Genomic DNA, 27,620 nt, shown 5'->3' on the forward strand with positions numbered 1-27,620 from the left:
TATGAAGTAGCAGTCGTGAATAGTTATACAGTGGAAGAAAGAGGGAGATTAATGAGAACTTTTGATCTGAGTCTAAAACATACAGCACAGTTGAGTAGGAAAAATCTGGATTCCTTAGGAAGGAAGACTGAAGAATACAGTGAGTATCAGAATATGCTGCTTTATAGTGAGCCTGATGACATACATGCTGCATACACACCTGGTGTGTCTCCTGTAGTTGCAGAATCCTTCAGATATTCAGAGCATATTATACAAAAAATTGAGTGTCCTAATGAGCTGCAGTATGTAGGATGTGGTGAAGAGGGGAAGGTATTAAATTCAGAGAGCATAACAAAAAAAAAGAACACAGAAGTGAAGCATCTTAATCTAGTGTGTGGCAGTATAGGAGGAACTACAGTAAAAGGACTGGAAAAGATGACACCTTTGCAGAAACAGATGACTAGTAGTTAACCAAATGAAGAGGAAGATGGGGATTTCCAGATGTAGAGATTAATAAAGGCACAGGAGTGAGAAACAGTATGTACAGGACAAGTCACATGAGCTTAAGAATTTCATTCAAAATGGCAAGAAATGATAGTATCACACCAGGGTCTGCAACTTCAATAAAAACCATACAGGATGCTGAAACAGTTCCAAACAAATAAAAATGTACATTCCCTAAAATAGCTTCCTCTCACCCCAGTCCTGGAGCTTGAATTCAGAGTTGGGCACTGTCCCCTGAGCTTCTCTGTGTTCAAGACTAGCACTGTACCATCTGAGCCACAGGACCACTTCTAGCTTTTTGTTTATGTGGTACTGAGGAATTGAACCCAGGGTTTCATGTATGTTTGCCAAGCACTCTACCACTAAGACAGATTCCGAGTCACCTAAAATAGTTTTTATCTGAAATTCTATGCCTCAAGTACTCTAATTTCAAATATACCATGCAAGGAAAATGGCTAAGTTTTCCATCAACATATCACTTGTTCCTACATTGTGATTTCCATAATGTACCTGTCCTTAAGATTCCTATTCTCATCCATTTCCTCAATTACCAACTGTTTGCAGCAGTCTATAGTAGGTCCTTTTCGTTTCGATGGGATTCTGATAGCTTGAAAATAGAAGTGAAAAACTTTATCCTTTTACAAATAGGCTTACAAACCCTTCATGCAGCACTCTCTTCTGTGACAAAGATAGGCTAAGAATTATTTCATCTTAGTCTTCAGGTCACGGCTCTTTTTCTATTTCTCTCATTTGCATGCACAGTTATACACACATTCTATGTCATGTGCTACATCATATTATATGAAATTATTGGCATTTGCTTCTTACCACCTCCTTACTTTTCTTGTGGATTTTCATAGCTCTACCTGCCTGGATTCCTGGAAGCATAATTCCATTGCAAATGGAAAATTCTTGTCAGATCAGTAGGGAACAAAGGAACTATACAAAGCACACAGAATTTGGCTCCTTGCATGGTTCTGCTGGTTTCATGGGTTAGTGCTGTGTGTTGTTGAGCTGTCACCATCCCTCACCAGATAAATTGTGTATAAACTCTTTAATTTCTTGACGAAAAGGTATTAGCTAGGTAAACAGCATTATAATGATTATTTCATCGCTGGTCAAGCTGAGTTGTGGCCTTCCAGTTTACTTTCTAGACCTCACCCTTTTTGTAGTGTGGAGTCCTTTGTTAGGGTTAGAATTTCCCATAAACCTGCTCAATAATTTGTTTGTGTTTGGCTGCTTTGAAATACTACACAAAGCAATCCTTGTAAAAGGCAAAACTGTTCCAAAGGCTGAGAATGGAGTTTGAGACACAGATTCAAAGTTGCTCTTTTCAGGTAGAGCCAGCCAGCTGGGTAATCTTATCTTAGCTGGCTACTTTTCAAGGGGAGCAGTTCAGGGGTTTTCCCTCAGGGAGCAGCATATGCCTCAGGGGGTGAAGGACTTTCTAAAGAGGTGGGAAAAACTTCAGAACCCAAAGGGCCCAGCTTGGTCTGGTTTATTCAGTGAGGGATTCCACAGATTGTACCCCTCCCATCTTTAACACTACAAAAGATCAGCACTTGGCCCCCGGACAGAGACCAGATTGAGAAGCTAGGTTAGGAGGAAGCAAGGGGCGATCCAACAAAGGAGGTGAGACTGCTAAGGCACCAGAACAACTGTGAATCAAAGGCTGTCAGTCACCTAGGCTCCTAGCCCAGCCCTTTCCTGAGGCTGAGACTGGGAATTGCTACATGCAGGATTATCTCGGGGAAAAAACCAGAGGCTCAGTTTGGTCCTTTCCGGTAATTGAGTCTGACAGGGCGACAGGGGGAGTGGGAGGAGGGATCTTCCCTCCATAAATGGTTCCACCCCTGGGGAAGGTGGCTCACTCTGGCAGGTAGAAACGGGGGAGTGTGCACCTGCCTCCAGCCAAGCTCAGCCAGACTGTGAGAAGAGGAAAGGCGGAGCAAGCCAAAGGAGTGACTGAACCATGGACAAATTGAAGTGCCCCAGCTTTTTCAAGTGCAGGGGGAAAGAGGTAGGGGTCTGGGAGCTGTTGGAGGTATGGAGGGCCTGGGACGGGAAAAAATGGAGAGAGGTCAAGTTTCCGTTTGTACTTTCTGTGACTGTTCTTTATTCTCCACATTTGAGTGCAATTATCTTCAAGCATGCCTATGATCTCCCCATGCAGTAGAGAGGGTAGTCTTTCTACCCCTTTCCCCTGGGGAGGAGAAAGTTTCCTAGCTAGGAACTATTTCCTGACTTGGGAACATTTTCTCTGTATCTTGGTAGGACCCACAGAGTCCTGTTCTCTGTCTTCTGCACTATGCCTCTGGGCTGGGGGGTGAGGGATGCAGAAGCATAGTGTCCTTATCTGAACTTCCATACCTCAGAGCAGCTAACAGGTTGGGAGAGAAACCCTTTCCCCCTCTCTCCTTCTACCTTCAATTGGAGAGATTGCTGCTCCACCTGGTGGGACAGGAATATTTATCCTAACATATTATGTGACTTTTAAGAAAGCACTGATTGTATGTGATAAACCTTGGAGAAAAACTGCATTTGACTTAACCTTAGGAGCCCCCAAATTCCTTGGTATTTTATTGGAAGCTACATTTGCTCCTCCCCAGAGTGCTGATTTTTCTGAACTTGTCTTTAAGACTTGTTTTTGTCCACTTCTGTTCGCTGTTTTGGCTGGGGTAGCATTTAACTTTTTCAACAAACCTAGGATGGTTTCAACCAAAGGACTAGTGAAATTACCTACCTTTTTATTGTTTCAAGAAGACAATATTAACAAGCAGCTATCTGCAGAGATCTCCCAACTTTGGTAAGAATTCCCTTGGGATACAGTATTCAGGGGCTTTGTCTACTCTTTCCACCCTTCTCTTTCTTGTAAGTATAGATGGGTGAAATTGTGTTTCTCTGGAATTTCTAAGAGTGAAACGAGATATTAAAACATGTTTTCTTTCCTTCCTCAGAAAGTAACAGCATCATCAGAGAATTTCCATGTTGATGAAGGTGATGAGAATCAGGATCGTGGAAACTGGTCGAAAAAATCAGATTATCTCCTCTCTATGGTTGGATATGCAGTGGGATTGGGAAACATATGGCGATTCCCATATCTAACCTACACAAATGGCGGAGGTATTCTCCCAAACCTTCTCTCTCCTTTGCTTGAAATGGGATGCTGTGTAATCTCTGAGGACATTTTAAGAGTCAACAAAGCTACATAACAGTTATTTGAAGGATGAGAACTACGTCTGTTACTAGTTGAAGTTAGGGATATGGCTTCCAGAAATTATTAAGAAAAAAAACTTGATAGAGTTTTCTATTTTAGCACTTTTATTTTTTTGTGTGTCTGTTGAGAGTCAAATTGTGCTTTGATCTATAACTAAATCTTAAGAAAAGCAGGGAAATACAATTTTTATGAGTGCAAATAAATTGTTTAAGAAGTATCAAGCATTATATTTGGTAATTAAGTGTGGAAAGAAATGGGCAAAAAGCAATTAATGGTTTAGTACTTTAAACTGCAATATTCAGTTACATGTATTCCAAATTGGACTTACTATGTAGAAGAGCATTCTAAAATGCAGCAACCATTAAGGCCAATACTAAGGTCATTCTTGCAAAATAATAGTGTTTATACCTTGTAGATCGTTAAGATAGGCTCAATTAGAACAAGGAGAAAAAATAACTGAGGTGACACACAAAGGGAAAGAAAATGAATTGCACAATTGTCTAGTAGTGTGGAAACAACTTTTCACTTACAGCATATTTTATTTACTAGTAATTACAGTTTCTATTAGAATCAGGGCTGACATGACTTTTCATTTCATAACTGACTACTATTGTTACTGCCATCATAATTATTTTTTCTTAGTAAAATAGTACTCTGTGTGGTAATATCTTAATCATTTATCTTGTTCATTAAGTTCATTAAAAACATTCACATTGGCTTTCAGAGATTGAAGAAAAGAGTTCTGTTCATTTAGTACTTTAAGTGTTGGTAGTATAATTTCCCCTATCTAGGACTTAGGTCACTCCATAGTGGGTTTGATATATTATTAGCTGGGAAATGAGTCAAGTATTGTGATTTTTTTAACATCCATAAGTTCAGTGTAGTAAAGACAAGAACTCTGGATCTTTTTAACCTTGCTATTTCATGTTTAGTCTAAGATACTCCCTGTGATTTGACATCATAACCTATGACCCAGTATGTTCTGTGAATTTATAGAAACTGTACCATACTAGTTTTAACAGAATTTTTAGATATAGTTGTCCAAAGAAAATATTATTGATCATCGGCCATTGTCTTTTTTGCTATTTTCTCTAAAAGTTAATATACTCTTTTGGCTCTTAACTTTTTTGTTTTGTGCACTCCTGGGGCTTGCACTCAGGACCTAGGCATTTGAACTGAGCTTTTATTTTTAAACTGAGTAGCACTCTACCACCTTGAGCCACAGCTTCATTTCTGGTTTTCTGCGGTTAGAGATAGAAACTCATAGACTTTCCTGCCCCAGTTGGCAAGAGACCATGATTGTCAGATCTCAGATATCTGCCTAGCTAGATTTAGATATCCACTGCTTCACTCAACTCTTAGCTCTGAATTTTGGAAAAATCATCTTAGGTAATTATCTAGGGTCTCTTGGCTATTTCTTATTACCCAAAGATTCAAGATGTGCATGAAATTCAAGCTTTTCAAATGTTAATAGTAATCTATAAAAATACAAAATATGTAAATAATGATATATAAACCTAATTGTAAGAGTTTTCCAAAGGAAACTCTCAAGGGAAGAGATTTTATTGAGAAAGGGAGTGAGCAAATCTCCAGCCATACAAGATGGAAGTTGGTGGAGCAAGAGAAATTGTTGTGGGAGGAGAGAGATTATATAGGGTAGCTTGCGGGGGGGATGTAGCCACAGTGGAAGTGGAGGTGACCTTAGAGGATGGAGAAATAATCTCAGAGCTTGGGGGACCTCCCAGTATCCCTAGGCATGCCAATTGCCTGGGTTACAAATACAGGGGTGGACTTCTGGGTTGCAAGGGGAAGGAGCCAAGAGGAGACAGGCAAGGGAAGGGGCCATTTCTCCCAGGCATACCTATCACTGTTTAATTTTTTTTGTCAGGACTGGAAAAAACTAAACTATTAAAAAAATCTGGAAATAGTTTTATCTTGAGTTTCTTTTTCATTGATTTATGAAATGAGTGTTTTGCTACTATAAGCTATCTATTAGTGGTATGAATGTTTTGTAGTCACTATACTAAATACTTGTTCAATTATTCCTACTACTAATAATGAAATAATGGGTGAAATTCCGCCCCCCATGTCCATCCATGATGAACTGGCAATATCTTAATTGTTGTAGGTGAATTGAAATATTTTGTGTTTGTTTTACTTCATATTTATCATTGGTAGGATTTGGACTTCAATTAGTCATAATAATAATGGTATTCACATTGCAACACCTATGCAAACATATTTTTCCCTATGGTCTGGTATTTTGAGGCTAGTATTAAAGCCACTTAAGTACAAGTTTGAACAAATAATTGTCTCATGTTGAGTAGAATCTATTTTTAAGGTGGTAAAACGTGTAATTCTGAGGCATGATATAATATCATAGGGTGAAAAGTACTTGAGTAAATCTGTAGCATGAGTAGATGAAATGTGCAGAACACAAATGCCTGTTTGCATTCACTGAACCCATATTACTTTTGTTACACTTTGTAAAGACCTCAAATACTTGATCAATAAGTTTAATATTCCATGTTTGCTAAACATTGTAATTTGATAACAATTTTAATTGCCAATATTATGCACCAAAGTGGATAAAAAAAACCACTTAAAAATAGGAGTAGTTCTGGATAAGATAACATAGGTAAAATAGATCCTGTGATAAAAAGTTAACAATTTGTATGTTTTCAAAGTTCAGATTCCTCTACTAAAAAAAATTTCCTGTTATCATTGAGCAAAGAGTCTTGTGACTATTTGGAGGGTAATAAACTGAATTGCGCTAATTTTCACTCTAAACTTCATTTAGCATTTTTACCCAAAGTCTTATAAATAGGCCATTTACTTTTAAAGGAAGAAGAGGATAGGGAAACTATTATTGAATGTATGTTATGTGTTTGTCATGTTGCTGTGTTCTCCTATTCAATGAGGAACACAAAAGATCTGAAGCTTAGATAAAGTGTCCTGGGACATACATCTAATCAAAGTCCATATAGCTCCTCAGCTTGTGATCATTTCACCTCTGCCTTATTTTTATAGGCCATCAATTTTAATAATTGCAACAACTGTGTTAAGTAGTAGTAACATTCTAATTTCATACATGAGAAACCCAAGATTTAATGAATCCACTACCTTCATCATAGAAAGTAGTAAATTCAGGTTCCAAATGTAGGGTTTTGATTCCACTGGAGACTTTAAAACTGTACTGGTTGTGAAAGTGTCATCAAGTCTTTGAAATGTAGTAACACTGTTTTATGTCTTTTCTAGGTGCTTTCTTGATACCTTATGCAATTATGCTAGCATTGGCTGGTTTACCTTTGTTCTTCCTAGAGTGTTCATTGGGCCAATTTGCTAGCTTAGGTCCTGTTTCAGTTTGGAGGATTTTACCATTATTCCAAGGTTGGTTTCCCTGTACTGTCTTCATTTCGTGAAAAAAACATGTTTTCTGTGTATTTTACTACAATAAACTTTGCAAATCAATGTTAACTTTTATTTTTGCTTAACCTAGCTGCAGATATGGGAAGATGAGGAAGGATACTAGAGATAGTTGTGTAAAAATGACATTAGAAAACATTTCACTATTTCAATTCTTTTGTTCTCTAATCCTGTTGTGTATTATCTTCATGACTGGCTTTTTTACACTAATGAGGTCCTTGTCTTCCTGACTTTATGTATTTTACAAAGCCTCATTCAAAAAAGTTGAAGAGCAAGTCACTATTTCTTGGATTCTTATAAAATAGGACACTAATAAAGCTGAAAAATGCTTTGATTGTTATTAAACATCAAACTGACTTTCTCTCTGAAGATTAAATATCATTTTGGTATGTGCTAGCTGCTGAAAACTATTTGTAAAAGCCTCGGTGTAATTTCAAAAATAAATTCTTAGTGAGCTGAATAGAATACTGTGTTAGAAGATTGAAGGGGGCAATCTCAAAAATAGTCTTAAGCATTGAAATTATCCAGTATATTAAAATACATTTTGAAACTGTTGTGGTGGAGAAAAATCTGTGATTTGAATTTAACTTGTTATTGAATCACTGAATTTCCACTATACATAGTTCTGAAAATTTTGTACTAGATTCTTTCAGGACATTAATTTAGAGGCATCCTTATTTGTGTGTGGCAAATGTTGGTTTGCAGATGAAGTTGTAAATATTGATTAGTGAGCCAATAGAGCATGATTTTTAAAATGTTTCCAGTATTCTCTCTGTGTACTATGAGAAGGGTTTTTAAATTTTTTGTAATTTATTTTTTATTGTATTATGGTCAGGGTAATATATAGGGGGCTACAGTTACAGTCATCAGGTAGTGGGGCCCATTACTTCTTGAACTTTGATACCCCATGAGAAAGGTTTAAGGAATTAATTAGAAAGAATAAAAGACAAAGGCTTTATGTAAATTTGATGTCTTAAAGCCTTTCTAAACAACTGAAAACATTGTTTCAAACCTGATCATCCAGGTGTTGATGATACCTCATGGCTGTAATTTTAGCTTCTCTGTAGCTTGAGATTTGAGGATCATGGTACAAAGCCAGCTTGGGTAAGAAAGTCTGAGACATTTGAGTTAGTCTTTTCATTTAAAATAGATTTTGTAGAAGTTGAGATGAAGCTTTTTTGTGTGAGTGATTTAACAAGACAAACTTCTCATTCTTTTTTCCAGGTGTGGGAATCACAATGGTCCTGATATCCATCTTTGTGACAATATATTACAATGTCATAATTGCCTATAGTCTTTACTACCTGTTTGCTTCTTTTCAAAGTGAACTACCATGGAAATTTTGCTCTTCTTGGTCAGACAGTAACTGTAGCAGATCACCTATAGGTAAAGTCCATTAATTTTTAAAAATAAACTCTATTCTTAAAACACCTTCTAAATAGGCTTAAAATATTAAACTATTTTCTAAATAATTTTGGTAAAATTTTATGTGCTCCATGGGTCATAGGTTAAAACAATATAGTACAAATCACCTGAAAATTTGATTAATATAACATGTTTCCAGGATGGCTAAGCCACGTCTTAGAAGTACTTCTTTTTTATTTTTTTGCCAGTCACTGGGCTTGAATTCAGGGCCCGAGCACTGGCATTCTCAAGGCTAGAGCCCTGCAAGTTGAGCCACAGCACCATGTCCAGCTTTTTCTATGTATATGGTACCAAGGAATCGAACCCAGGTCCTCATGTTTGCTAGGCAAGCACTCTAAAACTAGGGCAAGCTCGCAGCCTAGGAGTACTTCTTGTAGACCTATGTGTTGGGCAGAATAGAACTGAGAAAATGAGAGTGTGATAAATAAGAGAAAAGCACTTTGCACTACAGTTGAACTGTATTTTTTTCCAGTGCTGGGGCTTGAACTCAGGACATGAGCACTGTTTTTGGGCTTTTGCAAGGCTAGTGCTCTAACATTTGAGCCACAGCACCACTTCTGGCTTTTTCTGTATATGTGGTACCAAGGAATCAAACCCAGGGCTTCATACATGCTAGGCAAGCACTCTACCATTAAGCTACATTCCCAGGCCTATTGTATGATTTTGAAAACACTGGGGATTGTCTATCAATATGTTGCTAATTTTTGGGATAATGTCCCCCTGTGATTATATTTGTATATATCAGTGTATATAGTTATAAAGACTTCATGGTTTTAAGGAATTGAAAGGCATCAGTTTTCATCTATGCATGTTAGATATGCAAGTTCACTTCCAAAAATTCCTTAAAATACTAAATATCAACTTGAACAATTGTTACTCTAGGACTGTTGTTACCATAAATACTAAAACTGTTTAAAAAGGAAGAAGGTATTATACTTATTCACAGCATGGTAGTAGAGAAGATTTAAATGGTTTATTCTGGATTATTTTTTGTCATTTGTGGGGCTTGAACTCAGGGCCTGGACACTGTTCCTGAGACTCTTTTTGCTCAAGGGTAGCACACTACCACTCGAGCCACAATGCCATTTCTGATTTTTGAGTGGCTAATTGGAGATAAGAGACTCATGGTGACTCTTCTGCCAGGGTGGACTTTGAATCTCCACTCACAGATCTCAGACTCTTGAGTAGCTAGGATTGCAAATGAGAGCCACCACCAGCACCAGGTTTTTTTTTTTTATAAAAACTCTGCCATCTCCTTATTTTATTTTATTTTATTCTATTTTATTTATTTTCTTGCCAGTCCTGGGGCTTGACCTCAGGGCCTGAGCATTGTCCTTGGGTTTTCTCAAGGTTAGAGCTCTACTACTTGAGCCACAGCACCATTTTCGGCTTTTTCTATGTATGTGGAACCAAGGAATCGAACCCAGCTCTTCATGCATGTTAGGCAAGCACTCTACCTCTAGGCCAAACTCCCGGCTAATTTCCTTATTTTGGTTTGCATTTTTTTTACCTCTACCATCACTATATAACAATTTATGCAGTAATTTAAGTATTTCACATTAAAACTGTTTCAAAAGGAAACAAGTATATATCTGTGCCTGAACTTATTTTATTTTTTTCATCTTTTTTAGTAACTCATTGTAATGTGAGTACAGGAGAAGAGTTCATCCAAGTGAATAAAAGCTGGGTAGATGCCAGCAACTTTACTTGCATTAATGGCAGTGAAATTTATCAGCCAGGACAGCTTCCCAGTGAACAGTATTGGGAGTAAGTACGCTATATGATTTATTACAAAGATTATGAATAGATTTCATAAATAACAACAAAATCTTTACCAGTTCCTTTTCTAACATTCTTAAGTAGAAAAATAAAACAAGAAATGAAGTCTCATCGCAGCTTTGACTTAATATGACTCAGATATGTACTTTTCCTAATAAGTCATTTCTTCTATTATCAGTTATTCAATGTGTACAATATTTTAAGTAGTGATTTAGTAAGTACTACTGGCTAAAAATTAACAGATTGCTTGGAAAAAATCTAAATTTTGGGCAATAATAAAGAGTTGGTGGGTAATATCAGTGACCACTTTTTTATTTGAAGTATTAAGGTTTGAGTTGGGGATCTGCTTGCTAGGTAAATGATCTACTATATGAGCCATGCTTCCAGCCTTGATTTTTGCTGTTTTCTATATAAATTCCCATAAATTTTACTATATAATTTGGTCTCAGACTGTGGTCCTTCCACTCTAAACCTCTTGAGTATCTATGATTATAATATGAATGACTTGGCCACTTACCCAGCTTTCCATCTTACAATTGCTACTGTGACAATGCATACTTAGGGTTATAGTTACCTTTACTAATCTTATTTTTGTGTAATTTTTAAAATTAAAAAATTTATCTTTAGTACCTCAACATGTTTGCTTCTGCAAGTCAAATTATCTCAAGATGATCCCTTGACAACTAACATTATTTGTCAAAAACAAGTGAGAGCTGGGCACAGTGGCTCATGCCTGCAATCCTAGATACCCAGGAGGCTGAGAACTGAGGACCACGGTTCAAAGCCAGCCTAGGTATTACAAACCAGGAGACTCCTATGTCCAATTAATGTTAGGTTTCAGAAATTTAGACTGGCAGATTTATAAATATGTTTATTTTTTATTTTTACCTTAGCATAAATCAATATGAGGGGATATGATTGTAATGATTCCATAGATGCACACAGGGTCCTTCAGACCCTGACTTGAGGAACTATTTTTGTGCCTTCCTAGAAGAGAATGTGTCAATGAAAGAGTCCCAGGACATTTCTTTCTTAATCAGATATGTTACTCATAAAGCTTTCCCTTAGAACAAACATACCGCAAAGTTCAATAATTTTATGAGAAATGATGTTGTTCATAAAAGTATTTCTTGTGGGTTTCAGTAAAGTTACACTTCAACGATCAAGTGGAATGGATGAAACTGGAGTAATTGTGTGGTATCTAGCGCTTTGCCTTCTTCTGGCTTGGCTTATAGTTGGAGCAGCACTATTTAAAGGAATTAAGTCTTCTGGCAAGGTAAAATAGTTAAAAACTTCTGGTAGTGATGCTGTTGCCTTTCAATTTTCTTGTAGTTCACACATCATCATGTGTGTTTTTGTATTTAATAGGTACAAAGAAAACATTCTAGTTTAAAGTAAATGTGTAAGATCACCACTGTTGTTAACAACAAATATATAAAAAATTTTCAATACTTCAGTTTAAGAATATAATAATTTGTCCCACTATTTGAAAAAGCATCTTGAATATAATTATATGGTATTTAGTTTTTGAGAGGGGTGGGGGGATCTAGTATTCATTCTCCTAAATTAAAATTTGCCTCAGAACCTCACAGCAAAACAGCTCCTTTTAAAAATAATCTGTCAGGGCTGGGAGTTTGGCCTAGTGGTAGAGTGCTTGCCTAGCATGCACAAAGACCCGGGTTCGATTCCTTGGTACCACATACATAGAAAAAAGCTGGAAGTGGTGCTGAGGCTCAAGTGGTAGAGTTCTAGCCTTGAGAAAGCCCAAGGACAGTGCTCAGGCTCTGAGCCCAAGCCCAGGACTGGAATAATAATAATAATGAGGATGATGATGTCATTTTCCTTCTTATTTGTAAAATTATTGTTGCTTTACTATTAGAGTAATAGTATTATGCTATTTAACACCTTCAATTCATGAGACCTGCTTACATTTGAAAAACACCATGAAAACATATCAAGCCAAGTGGAAACTTTCCAACATGTTCCAATTCACATTTTTTGAAACTCTTGGTTCTTTTGGGGTGTTAACATTGGAAGAGTCCTTTAAATACCATTTACCCAGGAGATTAATTTTTATTACCCTTCGGATGACTTGTTTAAATAATCTCTATGGGCATATTATCAAACACAGTGCATCTATGGATCAAAGAAATCACATTAATGAAAAAACATCCTGAAAGGCAGTGTGTATGTGTTGTCTAGGACAGCAGTGGTATGTTTGAATCTGTGCTATCAATGCTCTTTATAGTAGATTCAAGTAACAAGTGTTCACTGTTCACATTAATAAAGCTTTCTTTCATGGTTAACTGGACATGAACTCATGGATATTTTTCTTCTTTTGTAAATCATTTTGTAACCTCAGTACAATAATTTAATGAAAAACATATTTGCCCCTCGATGCTTATAGAAGGGCATGGTTAAGTATTTCATCTAGATTCCAAGTTATCACTGATAATGTATTCCTGTTTTACAACAGGAGGCTAAGAAATATTGCTTCATACATCAGTGTTTTGCACACAGATCCTTTAAAAATGGTGAGAACAGAAATGTGAAATTATATTTACTGTGATATTAAAACCATCAGACTTCTTAATAATTTTATGAAATCTCTGTTACTTTATTTTGCTCATCTTAACTGGCAAATTATTCAACTCACATATAGCATTGTACCAAGGTTTTATAATTGCACTAATGTTTGGTTGTTTTTCTTTGGTAGGTGGTATATTTTACAGCCATTTTTCCCTATGTGGTGCTGCTTATTCTATTAGTACGAGGTGCAACTTTGGAGGGTGCAACAAAAGGCATTTCATACTATATTGGAGCACAGTCAAATTTCACAAAACTTAGGGAAGCTGAGGTAAGAATTTGGATTGAAAATTACCAGAGAATATAAACTTTAAAAGAAAATATTGAAACCCTTTTGTTTCATGGAAACCTAATGATCTATACAGTAGCTTGCCAAATAACATGCAATTTAATATTTGTTAGAGTTCTGACCACCTTGCTTAACATTGTGTTTCTTCAGCTGAGGAGTGAGCTCGTGGTTGCTCATCTTGAGTTTCATATGCATGTTTGAAAATATTTCATACAAATGTGTTTAAAAAAATTTGTCATAAGCCCGGTTTGGTGGCTCACACCTGTAATCCTAGCTACTCAGGAGGCTGAGATCTGAGAATAAAGGTTCAAGCCAAAAGGCACAAAAAGACCTGAGACTCATCTCCAATTAACTTCAAGGAAATGGGGAGTGGGGCTTGGCTCAAGAGTAAGGTGGTAGCCTTGAGCTGAAGAGTTCAGGGACAATACCAAGGCCCAGAGTTCAAGGCCCATGTCCTACCCTCCACAAAAAATGTCATAAAAGTGATGTACAGAGGAGTTAGTTACATCAATCAAGTTTTGAGTACAGGGTCACCCACTCCATTATTTTCTCCCCGTTTTTCCTCTACCATCCCCCTCCTCCCAATTTGTAGTTCATTTCCAACACAGTGTCCAGTGATGGGCCAAAGGGTGATCCAATACAACTGCCTTTTAAAAATCTCAACTTTCTCTTACAGGTTTGGAAAGATGCCGCAACACAGATATTTTATTCCCTTTCAGTGGCTTGGGGTGGTTTAGTTGCTCTGTCATCATACAATAAGTTCAAAAACAATTGCTACTCTGATGCCATTGTGGTTTGTCTGACAAATTGCCTCACTAGTGTGTTTGCTGGATTTGCCATTTTTTCAATTTTGGGCCACATGGCTCATATATCTGGAAAAGAAGTCTCTCAAGTTGTAAAATCAGGTATATAAAGTTATAAATTTATCAACTTTGATTAATTCAATGAATTGGACTTATGAACTTCAAATACAGCATAGGCTAATTAATACTTGTGATTTAGAGTATATTCAGGTTTCATGTTATATAATTAGTTTTGATAATATAATCATAGGTGATCTTTGCTGACACAATGTGACAGATTTTGGTGGCTCATACGTGTAATCCTAGCTCCTCAAGAGAATGAGATGTGAGGCTCACTGTTTAAAGCCAGCCCAGGCAGGATGTAAAGACTCTTACATCCAATTAACTACCAAAAAGTCAGAAGTGGAACTGTGGCTAAAGTGGTACAGCTTTAGCCTTGAGCAAAATAAAAACACAGGGACTGTGCCCAGGGCCCGAATTCAAGGCCCAGGACTGGTACACAGACACACTCACACACACACATACAATTCTTGGAAAATGAACACTAGGATTCTTTAAGCAAGGATTACTTACTAAAACAACTTCTTTTTGTATCATGTGATAGAATTAATGGTGAATGATAACAGAATGTCAGGACTGTAGGGGAGATTAGTTGTAATTCTTTATAGTGTACTGATGTACGGAAATGTTATTTGTGCCTTACATAAAGTCAAACATCTAGGAAATGATAGCGCCTAGACTAGTTGATTTTTATGAATTCTAGGTCAGTCCTCTGGGAATAAAGAGAAACAAAATAATTAAAGACATACCACATAATTAAATTGGGAGCTTCTGTAAAGGTAATATCAAATAGAATACAAGATTTGATTTAGAGTTTACTACATACAATGTTGCATATGCCTATCAGCAGATTAAAATGCCATTATTCAGGGATTTTGAGCAAACATTTGGAATGAAGGTTAAAATGTAGTTCCATACAAACATGTATCTTTCTAGGTAGTGCTATTCTTTTTGAGTTTCTAGACTAAGACAAAGAAAACTAATTTATGTTTTTGACATTAAAGTTATCAAATCAAAAGCCTGTAAATCTAAGCATTTGGAAAATGAAGGAGGATTTAGAATTTGAGACCAGCCTGGCTGGCCTATACAATGAGTCTGTCTTTAAGACAAGGATAAGTATATATAGCATGAGAAATATTCCAATTGTAAAATAACCAGGTTATGCATTTTAAGAGATGAAAGTCATATAGTTAATAAACACAATTATGGATTAAATTTCCAATTTAAGATAAGACTTTGGTAAGAGATTTGAAAATGTCCGAACGTGGATTTTCTTGATGATTTACCATATCACACATTTTTCCCCTTAGGCTTTGATTTAGCTTTCATTGCCTACCCAGAAGCTCTAGCCCAACTTCCAGGAGGTCCATTTTGGTCTATATTGTTTTTCTTCATGCTTTTAACCCTGGGTCTCGATTCTCAATTTGCTTCAATTGGTAAGTAATAAAGTGTGGCTAACATGCTCCATATTTTTCACATTTTCTCTATTAAAATATTCTTTTGTTACTCCTACAGCCCTCCTCTAGCTTATTCAGAGAATAATCTTTCTCAATTAGTTTTCAAACTAAAACAAAAATTAAAAATAGAAAGTATTCATGTAGCTAGCTCTCCAAAAAAGTGAACATTAATATCATATGTGCTTTAGATATTGCTTTGTGTTACAGGTGAATTTGAAGTCTTTTATTTTTCTTGTACTACACAATTCACTTTGTTTCCTAGAGTCAAACATCACCTTTGATTATATCATATTTATTCCATGTCTGTACACATTATGCATATCTTTGAGTAGCACAAATTTTCAATGCTTCACATAAATGTGAAGTCTCATAGCTTACCTATTACTTGGGTACACACACACACACACACACACACACACACACACACACACACAAACACACAATGAATCCACACTGAAGCATGGACATAGATAATCAAGTCACAATCTATTACCCAATTGCTTGCCCTATTTATTCTTTAAGTAGTTTTGGAAAGGGGCTAACCTATATGTTTTTTTTTGTTTTTTGTTTTTTTTTGCCAGTCTTGGGCTTGAGCTCAGGGCCTGAGCACTGTCTTTGGACTTTCTCAAGGCTAGAGCTCTACCACTTGAGCCTCAGCACCACTTCCAGCTTTTTTCTATGTATGTGGTACCGAGGAATCGAACCCGAGTCTTCATGCATGCTAGGCAAGCACTTTAACCACTAGGCCAAACTCCCAGACCCTAACCTATATGTTTTTAAGTACAATGCATCTTGACAAACATCACTCTTTTCATTCTCCCTCATCTCTCTCAATGCATATTATATTATATTATATTATATTATTATGCATTCATCTACCCTCTCTCTCCACATTATTCTACCATCCTCCCCTTGAACTTCCACCCCTATAACACACCACAAGTTCCAGCTTCTTGTATTCATTTAGGTAAACTGAAAATTACTTAAAAAATTTAAAAAGTAACAATGACAGCTAAAATAACTATCCTTATACATACCTCTATGTATACATAGGAATTTCCTTTAAGATGCTTTCTAGTTTTCTAGTTATTTTGTGTGCAGGATCAAGTCTGGATCCCTCTGGTTAAGTTTCAAAGTCCTCAAAAATCTTAAATGTTCTAATACTTTCTCGTAACTTTGTGTTCTTAGCTACTTCTCTGTTTAATGAACATATTCATTTCTGAAACCTAAAAGCCTTCTCTGTGTCTATACTTCTAAAATATTACCAATATTTAAATACTATTTGAATTCCTATTTTCCCTTTAACTCTTTAAAGCTATTAGTCTCCAGAAATCTGTTACTTTAGGATTGATATAAATGAAAAACCTTGTAAAACAGACCAAACTAATAAAAATAACAGGCATTGGTGGCCCATATTTATGATCCTAGCTACTCAACAGCATCACATTTCAGAACTAACCTGAGAAGGCAGATCATAGGTTCTTATCTCTAGTTAATCAACAAAGGATTGAATTGAAGGTGTAACTCAAGTGGTAGAGCACTAGCACTGAGCAAGAGCAAGTAAGACTTAGTTCAAGACTCAGTACTGACATACACACACACACACACACACACACACACATACACTCACACACACACACGCACGCCCGCACGCACGCACACACACATAAAGAAACACATTCTCTTTTGGTCAGAATCTTCAAGTAATGTCTCCTAAAACAAAAGACCATACGGTGTTTTATTTTAAGGTGGGGCTCAGAGTATACACTCAACACATATTTACAACTTTGATTAATATGAGTTGAATTCTTTGATTAGCATTTTGGATCAAGTTTAACATATTTTTCCCTCTGAAGAAACAATTACAACAACAATTCAAGATCTATTTCCCAATGCAATGAAGACAATGAGAGTTCCAATAACTTTGGGCTGCTGTTTGATTTTGTTTCTCCTGGGTCTCATCTGTGTGACTCAGGTACAGTACGGTTTTTCTCTTTTCATAGAAAAAATACTAATTGCAACTTTGGAAGCTAAATAAAACATGACAAGGCTAAAGAGATGCTTAGTGTTTCCAGTTTTAGCCCATTTCCCTCTATTGTGACTTGGCTAGGGAATATATATTTGAAGAAGGAGGAAATGAACACAGTTTCCCCAATTAAAATAAGACTCACCCAATTAAAATAATACTGTTCATCTCTGGGTAGCTATCTGGAGCTTATAGAAACAGAGTAGTAGCCAACTATTCCATATATTCATGGCTTTCCAATGAAAAAATAGAAATTATTTTGAACTAGTTAAACCCACATTTGCGTGAACATTCTTGAAATGAAGATCTGTTCTCAAAATTAGTATTAGGTATAAACTATGGATTCTATTCGGACACTTCATCAAGTGTGAAATAATTCAAATGTACCTGAAGTAACTTGATTATTTTTGGTAGGCTGGAATTTACTGGGTTCATCTAATTGACCACTTCTGTGCTGGATGGGGCATTTTGATTGCAGCCATACTGGAAATAATTGGAATCATCTGGATTTATGGTAAATACAGACTTTAAAGGAGTTCATTTTCATTGTTTATGTAATTATATTATTAATAATTATACTATGAGAATAGTAAAGTATCATGTCTTGTTCAAAATGTATTAGAAATGTAGTTGAAGGTATAGATTTTATTTCTATGGTATAGGAAAACTATAGATAGTAGATAACGTAAGTGACTGATTATTTGAAGAAATGATGAGCAAGGTTTCAATAGTCTTTCACCTTGTTTTTTTCTTCAGGTGGGAACAGATTTATTGAAGATATAGAAATGATGATTGGAACAAAGAGGTGGATATTCTGGCTATGGTGGAGAGCTTGCTGGTTTGTCATTACACCCATCTTGTTGATGGTGAGTACTTATTGCATGTAAGTGTTTCTAAGAGACTTAGAGAATAATATACATTAAAAACAATAAAAGTATTGTTGTACATGAATGATTTGGGGGTTTTATATTATTCCTGAGTGGTGCCTCCAATAAAATAAATGAAAATGCCATTGAGTGTTTATGATTTCTGAGGCCATTGGTTTAAACTTCTATCATTTGATAAAATAGAAGAGCTTCCTATAGATTTAAAAGGTATTCATAACTTAAAAGTATGAATCACTCCAAAACTAACCTCCAAAGTAACAACCATCCCATTAAAAAATGGGCCAAAGACTTAAAGAGAGTCTTCTCTGAAGAAGAAACAAAAATGGCCTATAGACACATGAAGAAATGCTCAACATCTCTGGTCATAAAAGAAATGCAAATCAAAACAACTCTAAGATTCCACCTCACTCCAGTTAGAATGGCCAGGATCAGGAAAACAAATGACAACAGATGCTGGAGGGGATGTGGCCAGGAGGGATCACTACTACACTGTTGGTGGGAGTGCAAACTCGTTCAACCACTATGGAAAGCAGTGTGGCAGTGCCTCAAAAGGCTAAACATAGAACTCCCCTAGGACCCAGCAATTCCACTACTTGGCATTTACCCAACCATCCAGAATCTAGGGCATAGTAAATCCACTGGCACAACAATGTTCATTGCAGCACTATTCACCATAGCAAAGATATGGAACCAACCTAGATGTCCCTCAGTTGATGAGTGGATCAACAAGTTGTGGTATTTGTACACAATGGAATTTTATGCTGCTGTCAGAAAGAATGACATCGCCCCATTTGTTAGGAAATGGAAAGACTTAGAAAAAAATCATATTAAGTGAAGTAAGCCAGACTCAAAGGAACTTAGGCTCAATGGTTTCCCTCATTCGTCATAATCAGTAGAAACCTTGGGCTCTACTAGCAGAGATTTGCAATAGAGCAAAATCTTGATACATAAGGACATATAATGTGAAGCTAATTGAAAGGACCTCCAGGATATTGAAACAAAAGCCATATAATGAATGATTGTTGTCCTTAATGTACTATGTTGTCTCTCATCTCCTTTGCTGTCCTTGGTTATCTCATATTGGTATAGTATCTCACTTTCTTATCTGATATATTGAATTTATTTGTATTTGGATATTTGAAATTTGATAGGGAAGGGGGGAAAACCAAGACGGGTGGGGGGTGTGGGGGGGAGGGAAATGGGTACCAAGACATGTGAAAGGGTATCAATGTATGTGAATTAATGCACCTTCTATCTGGCAAATATCATGTAACCCTTTTACTAATTACAATAAAAAATTAAAAAAAATGTATCCATAGGATAAACTCATTGGTAAGAATAAATGCCTCCTATTCAGGAGGATGAGAGCTGAGAATCATAAACTAATTGTGGTACAGATAGAAAAGTACCATATGATTTTACCCAGATGAGCAATCTAAAGAAGTTGACATAAAAATTGAGAGTATCAAATGCTAGAAGTATGTGTGTATGTGTCAGGGATCAAGAAGATACTGACACCTATTGTAAGGTGCAAGTAAGAAGTTTTGGTGTGTTACTGTACAATAGGGTAACTATAGATAAAATCCTGTTCTGTATATTTGGAAAAGAAGAAACGATTTTGAAACTATTTACTATAAAATGATGTTTGAGGAAATACATGTTTATTCATTATGCTCTCTATACATACATCAAAGCATAACATAGTATCACACATGTCATTTCTGCTATATTTTAGTCATAAAAAATAAAGTTAAGAAATGTCACTAATAAATTTCATGATTATTTTACTTTGAGTATGAGAGATGGTAAAACATCATATTGAAATATGCGTTCAACAAGTATTCATACCATTGATACATATATGAGATTATTGTGAAAGAATTTTGGTTCATTTTGCATTATATACTAGGGTATTATCTTAGTTCCTTTTATAGTTTTTTTTTTGCCAGTCCTGGGCCTTGAACTCAGGGCCTGGGCACTGTCCTTGGACAATTTTTGCTCAAGGGTAGCAATCTGCCACTTGAGCTACAGCTCACTTCTGGCTTTTTCAGTGTACGTGGTATTGAGGAATCCAACCCAGGGCTTCACTCATGCTAGGTAAGCATGCTACCGCTAGGCCACGTTCCTGACTCCTCTTATATACTTCATTTTCATTATCTTTGATAAGGAATAGTATCAAAGCACTAATCATTCATACCATAAAGTATAGTCTTTAACTTTGTTTTTCTATATTGTCCTTTACAGGCAATTTTTGTATGGTCATTGGTGAAATTTCATAGACCCGAATATGCTGAAATTCCATATCCTGATTGGGCAGTTGCTCTAGGCTGGTGTATGATTATTTTCTGCATTATTTGGATTCCAATTATGGCTACTGTCAAACTTCTTCGGGCTAAAGGAAACATCTGTCAAGTAAGCTCATTAAGCTTTTATATTTTATATAAAGTTATATGCCAGTAATATGAGATTTTTATTGGATCAAATGAATAATGTGTTTTACTTCTGTCTCTGCAACAATCATCTTTCTGGTGCATAGAAGTACATTCTCTATATATTTGTGTGACTCCGTTTCACACTATAATGTCCTTGTGGGGGTCTAATCTTGTTGTTTCTCTATGCTCAGGCCCTATATAGTCCTTAAATTATAAAAGAATTTTACTTGAAGATATTCCACAGAGAAAATTACTTATTTAGCCTTTTCTATTCATACTATCAACTGTTAAAAGTTCTATCCAATGCGAATACAAGTATTTAGTAAATGTTTACATTTTTTCTTTTTTGTCAGTTGTAGTGCTTAAACTCTGGGCCTGGGTGATGTCCCTGACTTGTCAGCTCAAGGATAGTGCTTTTCCATTTGGGCCACAGCATCACTTCCATTTTCTGATGGTTAATTGTAGATAAGAGTCTCACAGACTTTTATGCCTGGGCTGGCTTTGAACTGTGATCCTCAGATCTCACACTTCTGAGTAGCTAGGATTACAGGAGTGAACCTCCAGTGTCTACCTATATGTTCAATTTTTTAAGCCTGTTAAAACTTCTTCCACCTTTCATAGAACTTGAAAATTCTTTCATAGAGGTCTAGGGAAATGTAAATCAGTGGTTTGGCATTAGAGCTTTTTCTTTTTTGGTGGAGCATTCCTGTACCCAGTACTTTAGATGTTTACTTCTTCCACAATCTAAGGCCAGGATAGATATGCATAATAATTCTGTGAATGTGGGCTTGAGGCATTGCTAAAGAGGGCAAGTACTTGCCTGCCAGGTACAAAACTCTGAGTTCAAACCCCAGGACCAACAACAGAAGAGATATAATTAAATATATAAGAAAATAAAAAAGAATTCAGCCAATATAGTTATTTATAATGGCTCACATTCTACCTGAAGTAATTTATATGCTTGATTATTTTGGTTAAGTCTGTTGATAACTTGATTTTAATTTTTTAGTAAAGTGTGCATTATAACATTAGAATATCACTTTTTTTTTGCCAGTCCTGGGCTTGAGCTCAGGGCCTGAGCACTGTCCTTGGACTTTCTCAAGGCTAGAGCTCTACCACTTGAGCCTCAGTACCACTTCTGGCTTTTTTCTATGTATGTGGTACCGAGGAATCGAACCCGGGTCTTCATGCATGCTAGGCAAGCACTTTAACCACTAGGCCAAACTCCCGGCCCCAGAATATCACTTTTTTATGACTTGCTATTTCACTGTTGGTGGCAAAGAGCTTTTAATGCAAATGGCTCACATTTCAGTATTTGTTTACAGATTATAACACTTAGATTCTAAAATAAAATTTAATATTATTTTATATTAACTTTCAGCGTATTGTAAGCTGCTGCAGACCAGCTAGTAACTGGGGTCCATACCTGGAAAAACATCGTGGAGAGAGATATAAAGACATGGCACAGCCTGAGAAAGATACTGACCATGAAATACCAACTATTAGTGGCAACAGGAAACCCGAATGAGATCTCATTTTAAAATATGTGATTGCTGCATAATATGATTTTTTTAGAGGAGGGAATTTTTGTATTTTTTGTATGTTAATTGAGTAGAAAATATGGGCTATGTTCACAATAGAGTGGATGTATATTTTTCTCTCGTACACAGGAGAGTAAAATGCAAATGTGAATCTATTAATGCTTAGCAATATGATTCTATTTGTTTTAAGATTTGCTATCTGTGTAATACATACAAGACTTTTACAATGACAATTTGTAAATATTTTCACCATATTTTTGTAATACCTTGAAAGCTTTACTTTGTGCTGATTTTAAAAGAGTTCTGTTTTCTATTTTGAATGTAAAGATATTACTTTCTTCTGCTTACTTAATACATAAACTTTTTCTCAGATAGGGTTGAAGATCAGTAAAAATGTTTCAAGTGAAAGATCTCACTTAGAAATATATGTGGAAAATATGCTGTATGAGGACTGTATATTAAAGTTTTGAATCAAATGTATCTCAAACCTTTGTGAATTTGTTAGGATTCACCATTTTATGTAAACTTTGTAATCATGTTTTAATTTATAAAAAGTGGAACAAGACAAAAGTTGACTATGTTATGATTTAGTAAGGGCTAAATCTAGAACATGTAATACTAAAATTTGAATACTTTTTTTGCATGCTATCTTTCATCTTTAGGTTATTTTTGGAAGTAAACTTTGGCTCATGTAATTCCTATTGTGTTTCACAAAATTATGAATAGTTCTCAGGGGTCTTCTCATAGTACAAGTTTTAATTGCACATAGGCTGTGGATTCAAATGTTAATTGTAAAATGATTTTAATCAAAGCTAGAATTTTATGATAGTGATATATGCCTAAGGAGAATGATTTTGTCTCAGGTGAATAAGTTATTGCATATGAACGACTGATTTGCATACTAATAGGAGAGAAGGTTGTCAAACTTGTCCAGATTGAAGGTTTTATGTCTTATTTTCTTGGTTATGTGTCATCGAAATTTGGTTTAAGGAACACAGCTTAGGATAGTAAACATTACCTAAATGTGTAAGGAACATTTCAACAACTTTTCAGGTTTTTCACCAAGTCTCCTATAATTATATGTAGCACTTCCTGTGTACATGTGAATGTCTCTTTATTATTTTTTTTAGGGAGAGTCCATTGTTTTCATCAAAATCCACAAAAAATCAGATTAAATAAGTGAGATCAATCACTAATGACCGATAGATTTTGGTGCGTAGCAATGGAAGTGACTATTACAATAGCAAGAATATTTTTTCTGAAATATTTTCAACTCCATTCCCTCATTTCTTTTTTTTTGAAGGTCATGGGGTTTCTGCATGCTGTCCCTGAGCAATTCAGCTCAAGGCTACCACCTTACCCTTGAGCCACAGGGCCACTTCCGTTTTCTAGAGGTTAATGGGAGATAGTCTCAGGTCCTTTTGTTCCAGGTTAACTTTGAACCTTGATCCTCAGATCTCACCCTCCTGAGTAGCTAGGATTACAGGCATGACCACCATGCCAGCCCATTCCCTCTTATTTTTGAATAAATATTAGAGCAAGAAATTGAGGCATTTCTTTTTCATCTATACTTGCAATTTATTTTGAGGGGCAAGGGTATCGAGGATGATAAGTCTATACTTGACCAATCTCAGATAAGTTATATGTATATGGATATTAGGATCTCATTTACTATTTTTAATATTTTCAGATGCTGTTAGTAAGCAAGAGAACAACTCCATAGTTATATTGGATTTTATAACTTGGTTGACCTTTATGAATAGAGGTTAGAAATTTTTTTCTTAGTTTTAATCCAAGTGGATATGTAGCTCAAGTAGGATAATGCTAGTTCCAAGAGAACAAGCCAAGAGAATTGAACTGAGTCTCTTAGTTCAAGCCCCAGTTCGAGTAAAATAATTACCTTAATTTTACTCTATAACATGTTAAACTCATTCTATCACTGTAGTTTGGTGCTATTTTAAGTGTAATATTTTCTCCAAATTAAAAAGATGCATATTTCCTTATTGTGACTTACAATTCTGAGATTTGGACATGTTTTTAAGGAAAGAATATCTGAGAAAAGTGGGATCTAGAGGTTATAATTTTATGCCATACCGACCACAAAGAATAGTTAAGGATTGTGTCACAATCTTCAAGTTGTGAACAGCATATGTTAATGGAGAATGTGATATGTTGTAGGGTATCCGGGGTCTTATTACCATTACACAGGTTCAATTATAGTAAGAAACAATATTATCCATAATAGTAGAAATTTAGTTAGGTTTACCAATCTAATACAAACTTGACAATGACTGGGATTTCCTGCAGCTTGAAAAAAAAGGAAAAAGCTATTGAACTGATTATTTTCCTTCCCCAGTAAAATATACACTATCCAATATGTCATCCTTTAAAATGAACAACTCAATAAATATCTCAATTTGTATCTAACTTGACATCCTCTCCATTTTTAAGTAATTCATTTGGAATAACCACATGACCATGTACCTCAAGTCAACGTGCATTTAATGGTTGGTTTTATTCTCCTTACTGCTGGAAATCTTGGAAGATTTCCGATGAGTCAGTGTGCCACTTGTTCCCTTGACATTTAGGAAATGTTCCAGTTCATTCAGTTTGTATTCCACCATCCTTAGGTTTGTCAGTATGCGCTTTTGTATAGCTACTGAATGTGGGAAACTGTTGAAGATGTCCCGAGATAGGCTGTTGACAGACAGATTATCAGTGCTGCTTCCAGGTGATGAATTAAGTGGTTTTGGTAACTCTAAATCAGCTGGCATTTCACCAATGTTTCCCTGTAAAGGGAATTATACATATATAGTTACTTGAGTTTAGCAATTTGTAAACTAGCAAGTAACTTGGTCACCAAAAACAGAGCTAATTGTCTTTAGAAAGCTAGAAATTAGAAATGTTTGAAATAACCTGGGCATGGTGGCTCGCGCCTGTAATCCTAGCTACTCAGGAGGCTGAGATCTGAGGATCAAGGTTCAAAACCAGCCTGGGAACTAAAGAACCTGAGATTTATCTCCAATTAACCTCTAGAAAACTGGAAATGGGGCTTGGCTCAAGGGTAGGGAGGTGGCCTTGAGCTGAAGAGCTCAGGGACAGCGCCCAGGCCAAGTTCAAGCCCCATGACCCACCAAAAAAATGTGTGAAATATCAACATTGATTTGACAGTATGTTTTTTTCCTGATTAAGAAAAGAAGTACTCTGGGTAAGACCAAAATGCTAGATTTTGCATACATTTATGGGAAGTCAAGTAGTTAACACATGGAATCTTTGATCCTTTTTGCAACTTCAAAAATTATGACACCCCCATTTAGACACGATGTTTTGGATGTCTAGAAAGTCTCCACAGAGATGGTGAGAAAAGGGTGGAAGCCAACAGGAACTTGGAAGAATGAAAGTGAGAGAACAAGGTACAGTTTGTTAACATGGGATGTAGTGAATTGGTCATACTTTTCTCACCAGATTTTGTGAAGAGTTCACTGTATCTCAATAATTTGGGATTCTTTTATAACTGATCATAACTGTCCAATCACTGATCAAAATACAGGGATTCTGGGAAAGGGGGAAGTACAATTTGGTTCTATTGAGACTGAGATGAATGATCTCTCATCTCACTTTAATTCTTGTTTTAACATCTATTTTTCCACCCCATTCCATCCATTCACTCCTGCAGCTCCATCTCATCTAATTCCAATAATAGATACATGGCGATGTATCCGTTTATCTCTGTGTATACACACAGACATCCCTGAAAGTAGTTCATCTTGTTTTCCTTTTATTGTCTTACTCCCCAAACTAATTATTCATCTGTTTTCTTCTAATTTCGATCACATTCATTCACACACTTTTACGGGAGACCAGTTCTTGATTTACTGTCTTTCTACCCAGTGTCTTACGCCCCAACCCACGAATTTATCTGCTTCTAATTTCAATCACACACATTCCCCCTCTCATATCCATTACCTGGAACCGCCTTTTCCAGAAGATATACATCAGGGTAAACACAGTGCAGGTCATTAGGAGAAAAAAGATGCTCATGTTTACTTTTAGGCCTCTTCTGGAGATAGAGGCACCCGGCTGGCAGTTGGAAAGCAGGGGCGATTACACGCCCTGGCTTGAGGAGCCCAGAGCCAGTGTACTAAAGGTTTCTCACCACCTAATATAACTGAGATATGTGTTGCCGCCCCGGCTTTATATACTGGAGGAGAGGGAGTGACACGTCATAATTGATGATGCAGCTGTGGATATTATATCACAATCAGAGGACGTAAACCAGGAAGTCTGGTTGTACTTGGTAACCGTTGCTTGGTAACTGTGTTAGGTTGTTAGTATGGAGAGTAAGATTTGGAAAATATAAGATGCTGAAATGAGAGAATTACAGATGCTAAATGAATCGATTAAATACAGATTACAAACCTATTCCTTTCTTTTTAACGATGTTTTATTTTTTTTTGTTTATTTTTTGCCAGTCCTGCAGTTTGAACTCAGGGCCTGAGCACTGCCCTTGGGCTTTCTCAAGGCTAGATCTCTACCACTTGAGTCACAGCACCCCTTCTGGCTTTTTCTATGTAGGTGATACCAAGGAATCGAACCTGGATCTTCGTGCATGCGAGGCAAGTACTCTACTACTAAGCCAAACTCCCAGCCTTTTTATCCAAAAATAACAGGGTTAGCCACAAAATTGAAATTATTGCCAGAAAATGTACTTCTTTCGTACCCCCACTGCTATTTGAAGACTTATTCCAACCTAAGCCACACTGGATTAATTATGTACATTTGTGGAATTTCACATTTTAAAAAGCAGTGTTGGAAACTTTCTTCGTAATCCTCCACACACATTTGTACAATAGATATTTTTAATAATATCCATATATATACATACATTCATAATTTAGAAACAGATTTAGGTGTTGAAGTCAAACTAATATGAAAAACAGGAATTAAAGGCATAGAATTTGAGGTGGGTGCGGTGGCTCACAGCTGTAATCCTAGCTACTCAGGAGGATGACATTTGAGGATCAAGGTTCAAAGCCAGCCTGGGCACAAAAGGAACTAGGACTAATTTCTAACTGAGAAATTGAAGTATTCAGAAGCGTTTATGATTTGAGTCAATATTTCCACTGTAGTTCCTGCCTCCTCATGGATACAAAAGATCCAAAAAAAGTTTTTAATTCTTATCATTTAAAGACTTTGTTTGTTGTTAATT

General features: G+C 36.2%; 2 protein-coding genes across 3 annotated transcripts; one reads left to right on the forward strand and one right to left on the reverse strand.

Moving 5' to 3' along the window:
- Positions 1 to 2,340: 2,340 nt before the first annotated feature.
- Positions 2,341 to 22,934, forward strand: Slc6a14 (solute carrier family 6 member 14). Of its 2 annotated transcripts, none has more exons than XM_090325977.1 (14): positions 2,341 to 2,503; positions 3,441 to 3,606; positions 6,959 to 7,090; positions 8,351 to 8,512; positions 10,183 to 10,318; positions 11,474 to 11,606; positions 13,047 to 13,187; positions 13,882 to 14,110; positions 15,379 to 15,504; positions 17,382 to 17,500; positions 17,966 to 18,065; positions 18,308 to 18,417; positions 20,683 to 20,850; positions 22,252 to 22,934. In XM_090325977.1, the coding sequence occupies exons 1-14, from the start codon at positions 2,456 to 2,458 to the stop codon at positions 22,396 to 22,398; spliced, it is 1,917 nt and encodes a 638-aa protein (XP_090182103.1). In that variant the 5' UTR covers positions 2,341 to 2,455; the 3' UTR covers positions 22,399 to 22,934. The 2 variants fall into 2 exon arrangements, with proteins under 2 accessions (XP_090182103.1, XP_090182104.1); XM_090325978.1 differs by lacking the exon at positions 2,341 to 2,503 and adding an exon at positions 3,231 to 3,289.
- A 1,978-nt stretch (positions 22,935 to 24,912) lies between these two features.
- Positions 24,913 to 26,452, reverse strand: Ct83 (cancer/testis antigen 83). The gene is made up of 2 exons (XM_090327154.1): positions 26,378 to 26,452; positions 24,913 to 25,200 (listed from the first exon to the last, which is right to left on the reverse strand). Exons 1-2 carry the CDS (start codon positions 26,450 to 26,452, stop codon positions 24,913 to 24,915), a joined length of 363 nt encoding a protein of 120 aa, XP_090183280.1.
- Positions 26,453 to 27,620: the final 1,168 nt, after the last annotated feature.

The sequence above is a fragment of the Megascapheus bottae genome, chromosome X (genome assembly GCF_031878675.1).
Source record: "Megascapheus bottae isolate mThoBot1 chromosome X, mThoBot2.hap1, whole genome shotgun sequence".
NCBI classification, from domain to species: Eukaryota; Metazoa; Chordata; class Mammalia; order Rodentia; family Geomyidae; genus Megascapheus; species Megascapheus bottae.

What these genes read in the sequence shown, in the direction of transcription:
- Slc6a14 (XM_090325977.1), top strand. Translation starts at nt 2,456, where the DNA reads ATGGACAAATTGAAGTGCCCCAGCTTTTTCAAGTGCAGGGGGAAAGAG. An exon ending in TCAAGTGCAGGGGGAAAGAG is followed by an intron (nt 2,504 to 3,440) that starts GTAGGGGTCTGG and finishes TTCCTTCCTCAG; the next exon opens with AAAGTAACAGCATCATCAGA. An exon ending in GTCTCATCTGTGTGACTCAG is followed by an intron (nt 17,501 to 17,965) that starts GTACAGTACGGT and finishes TATTTTTGGTAG; the next exon opens with GCTGGAATTTACTGGGTTCA.
- Ct83 (XM_090327154.1), bottom strand. Translation starts at nt 26,452, where the DNA reads ATGAGCATCTTTTTTCTCCTAATGACCTGCACTGTGTTTACCCTGATG. An exon ending in TCTGGAAAAGGCGGTTCCAG is followed by an intron (nt 25,201 to 26,377) that starts GTAATGGATATG and finishes TTCCCTTTACAG; the next exon opens with GGAAACATTGGTGAAATGCC.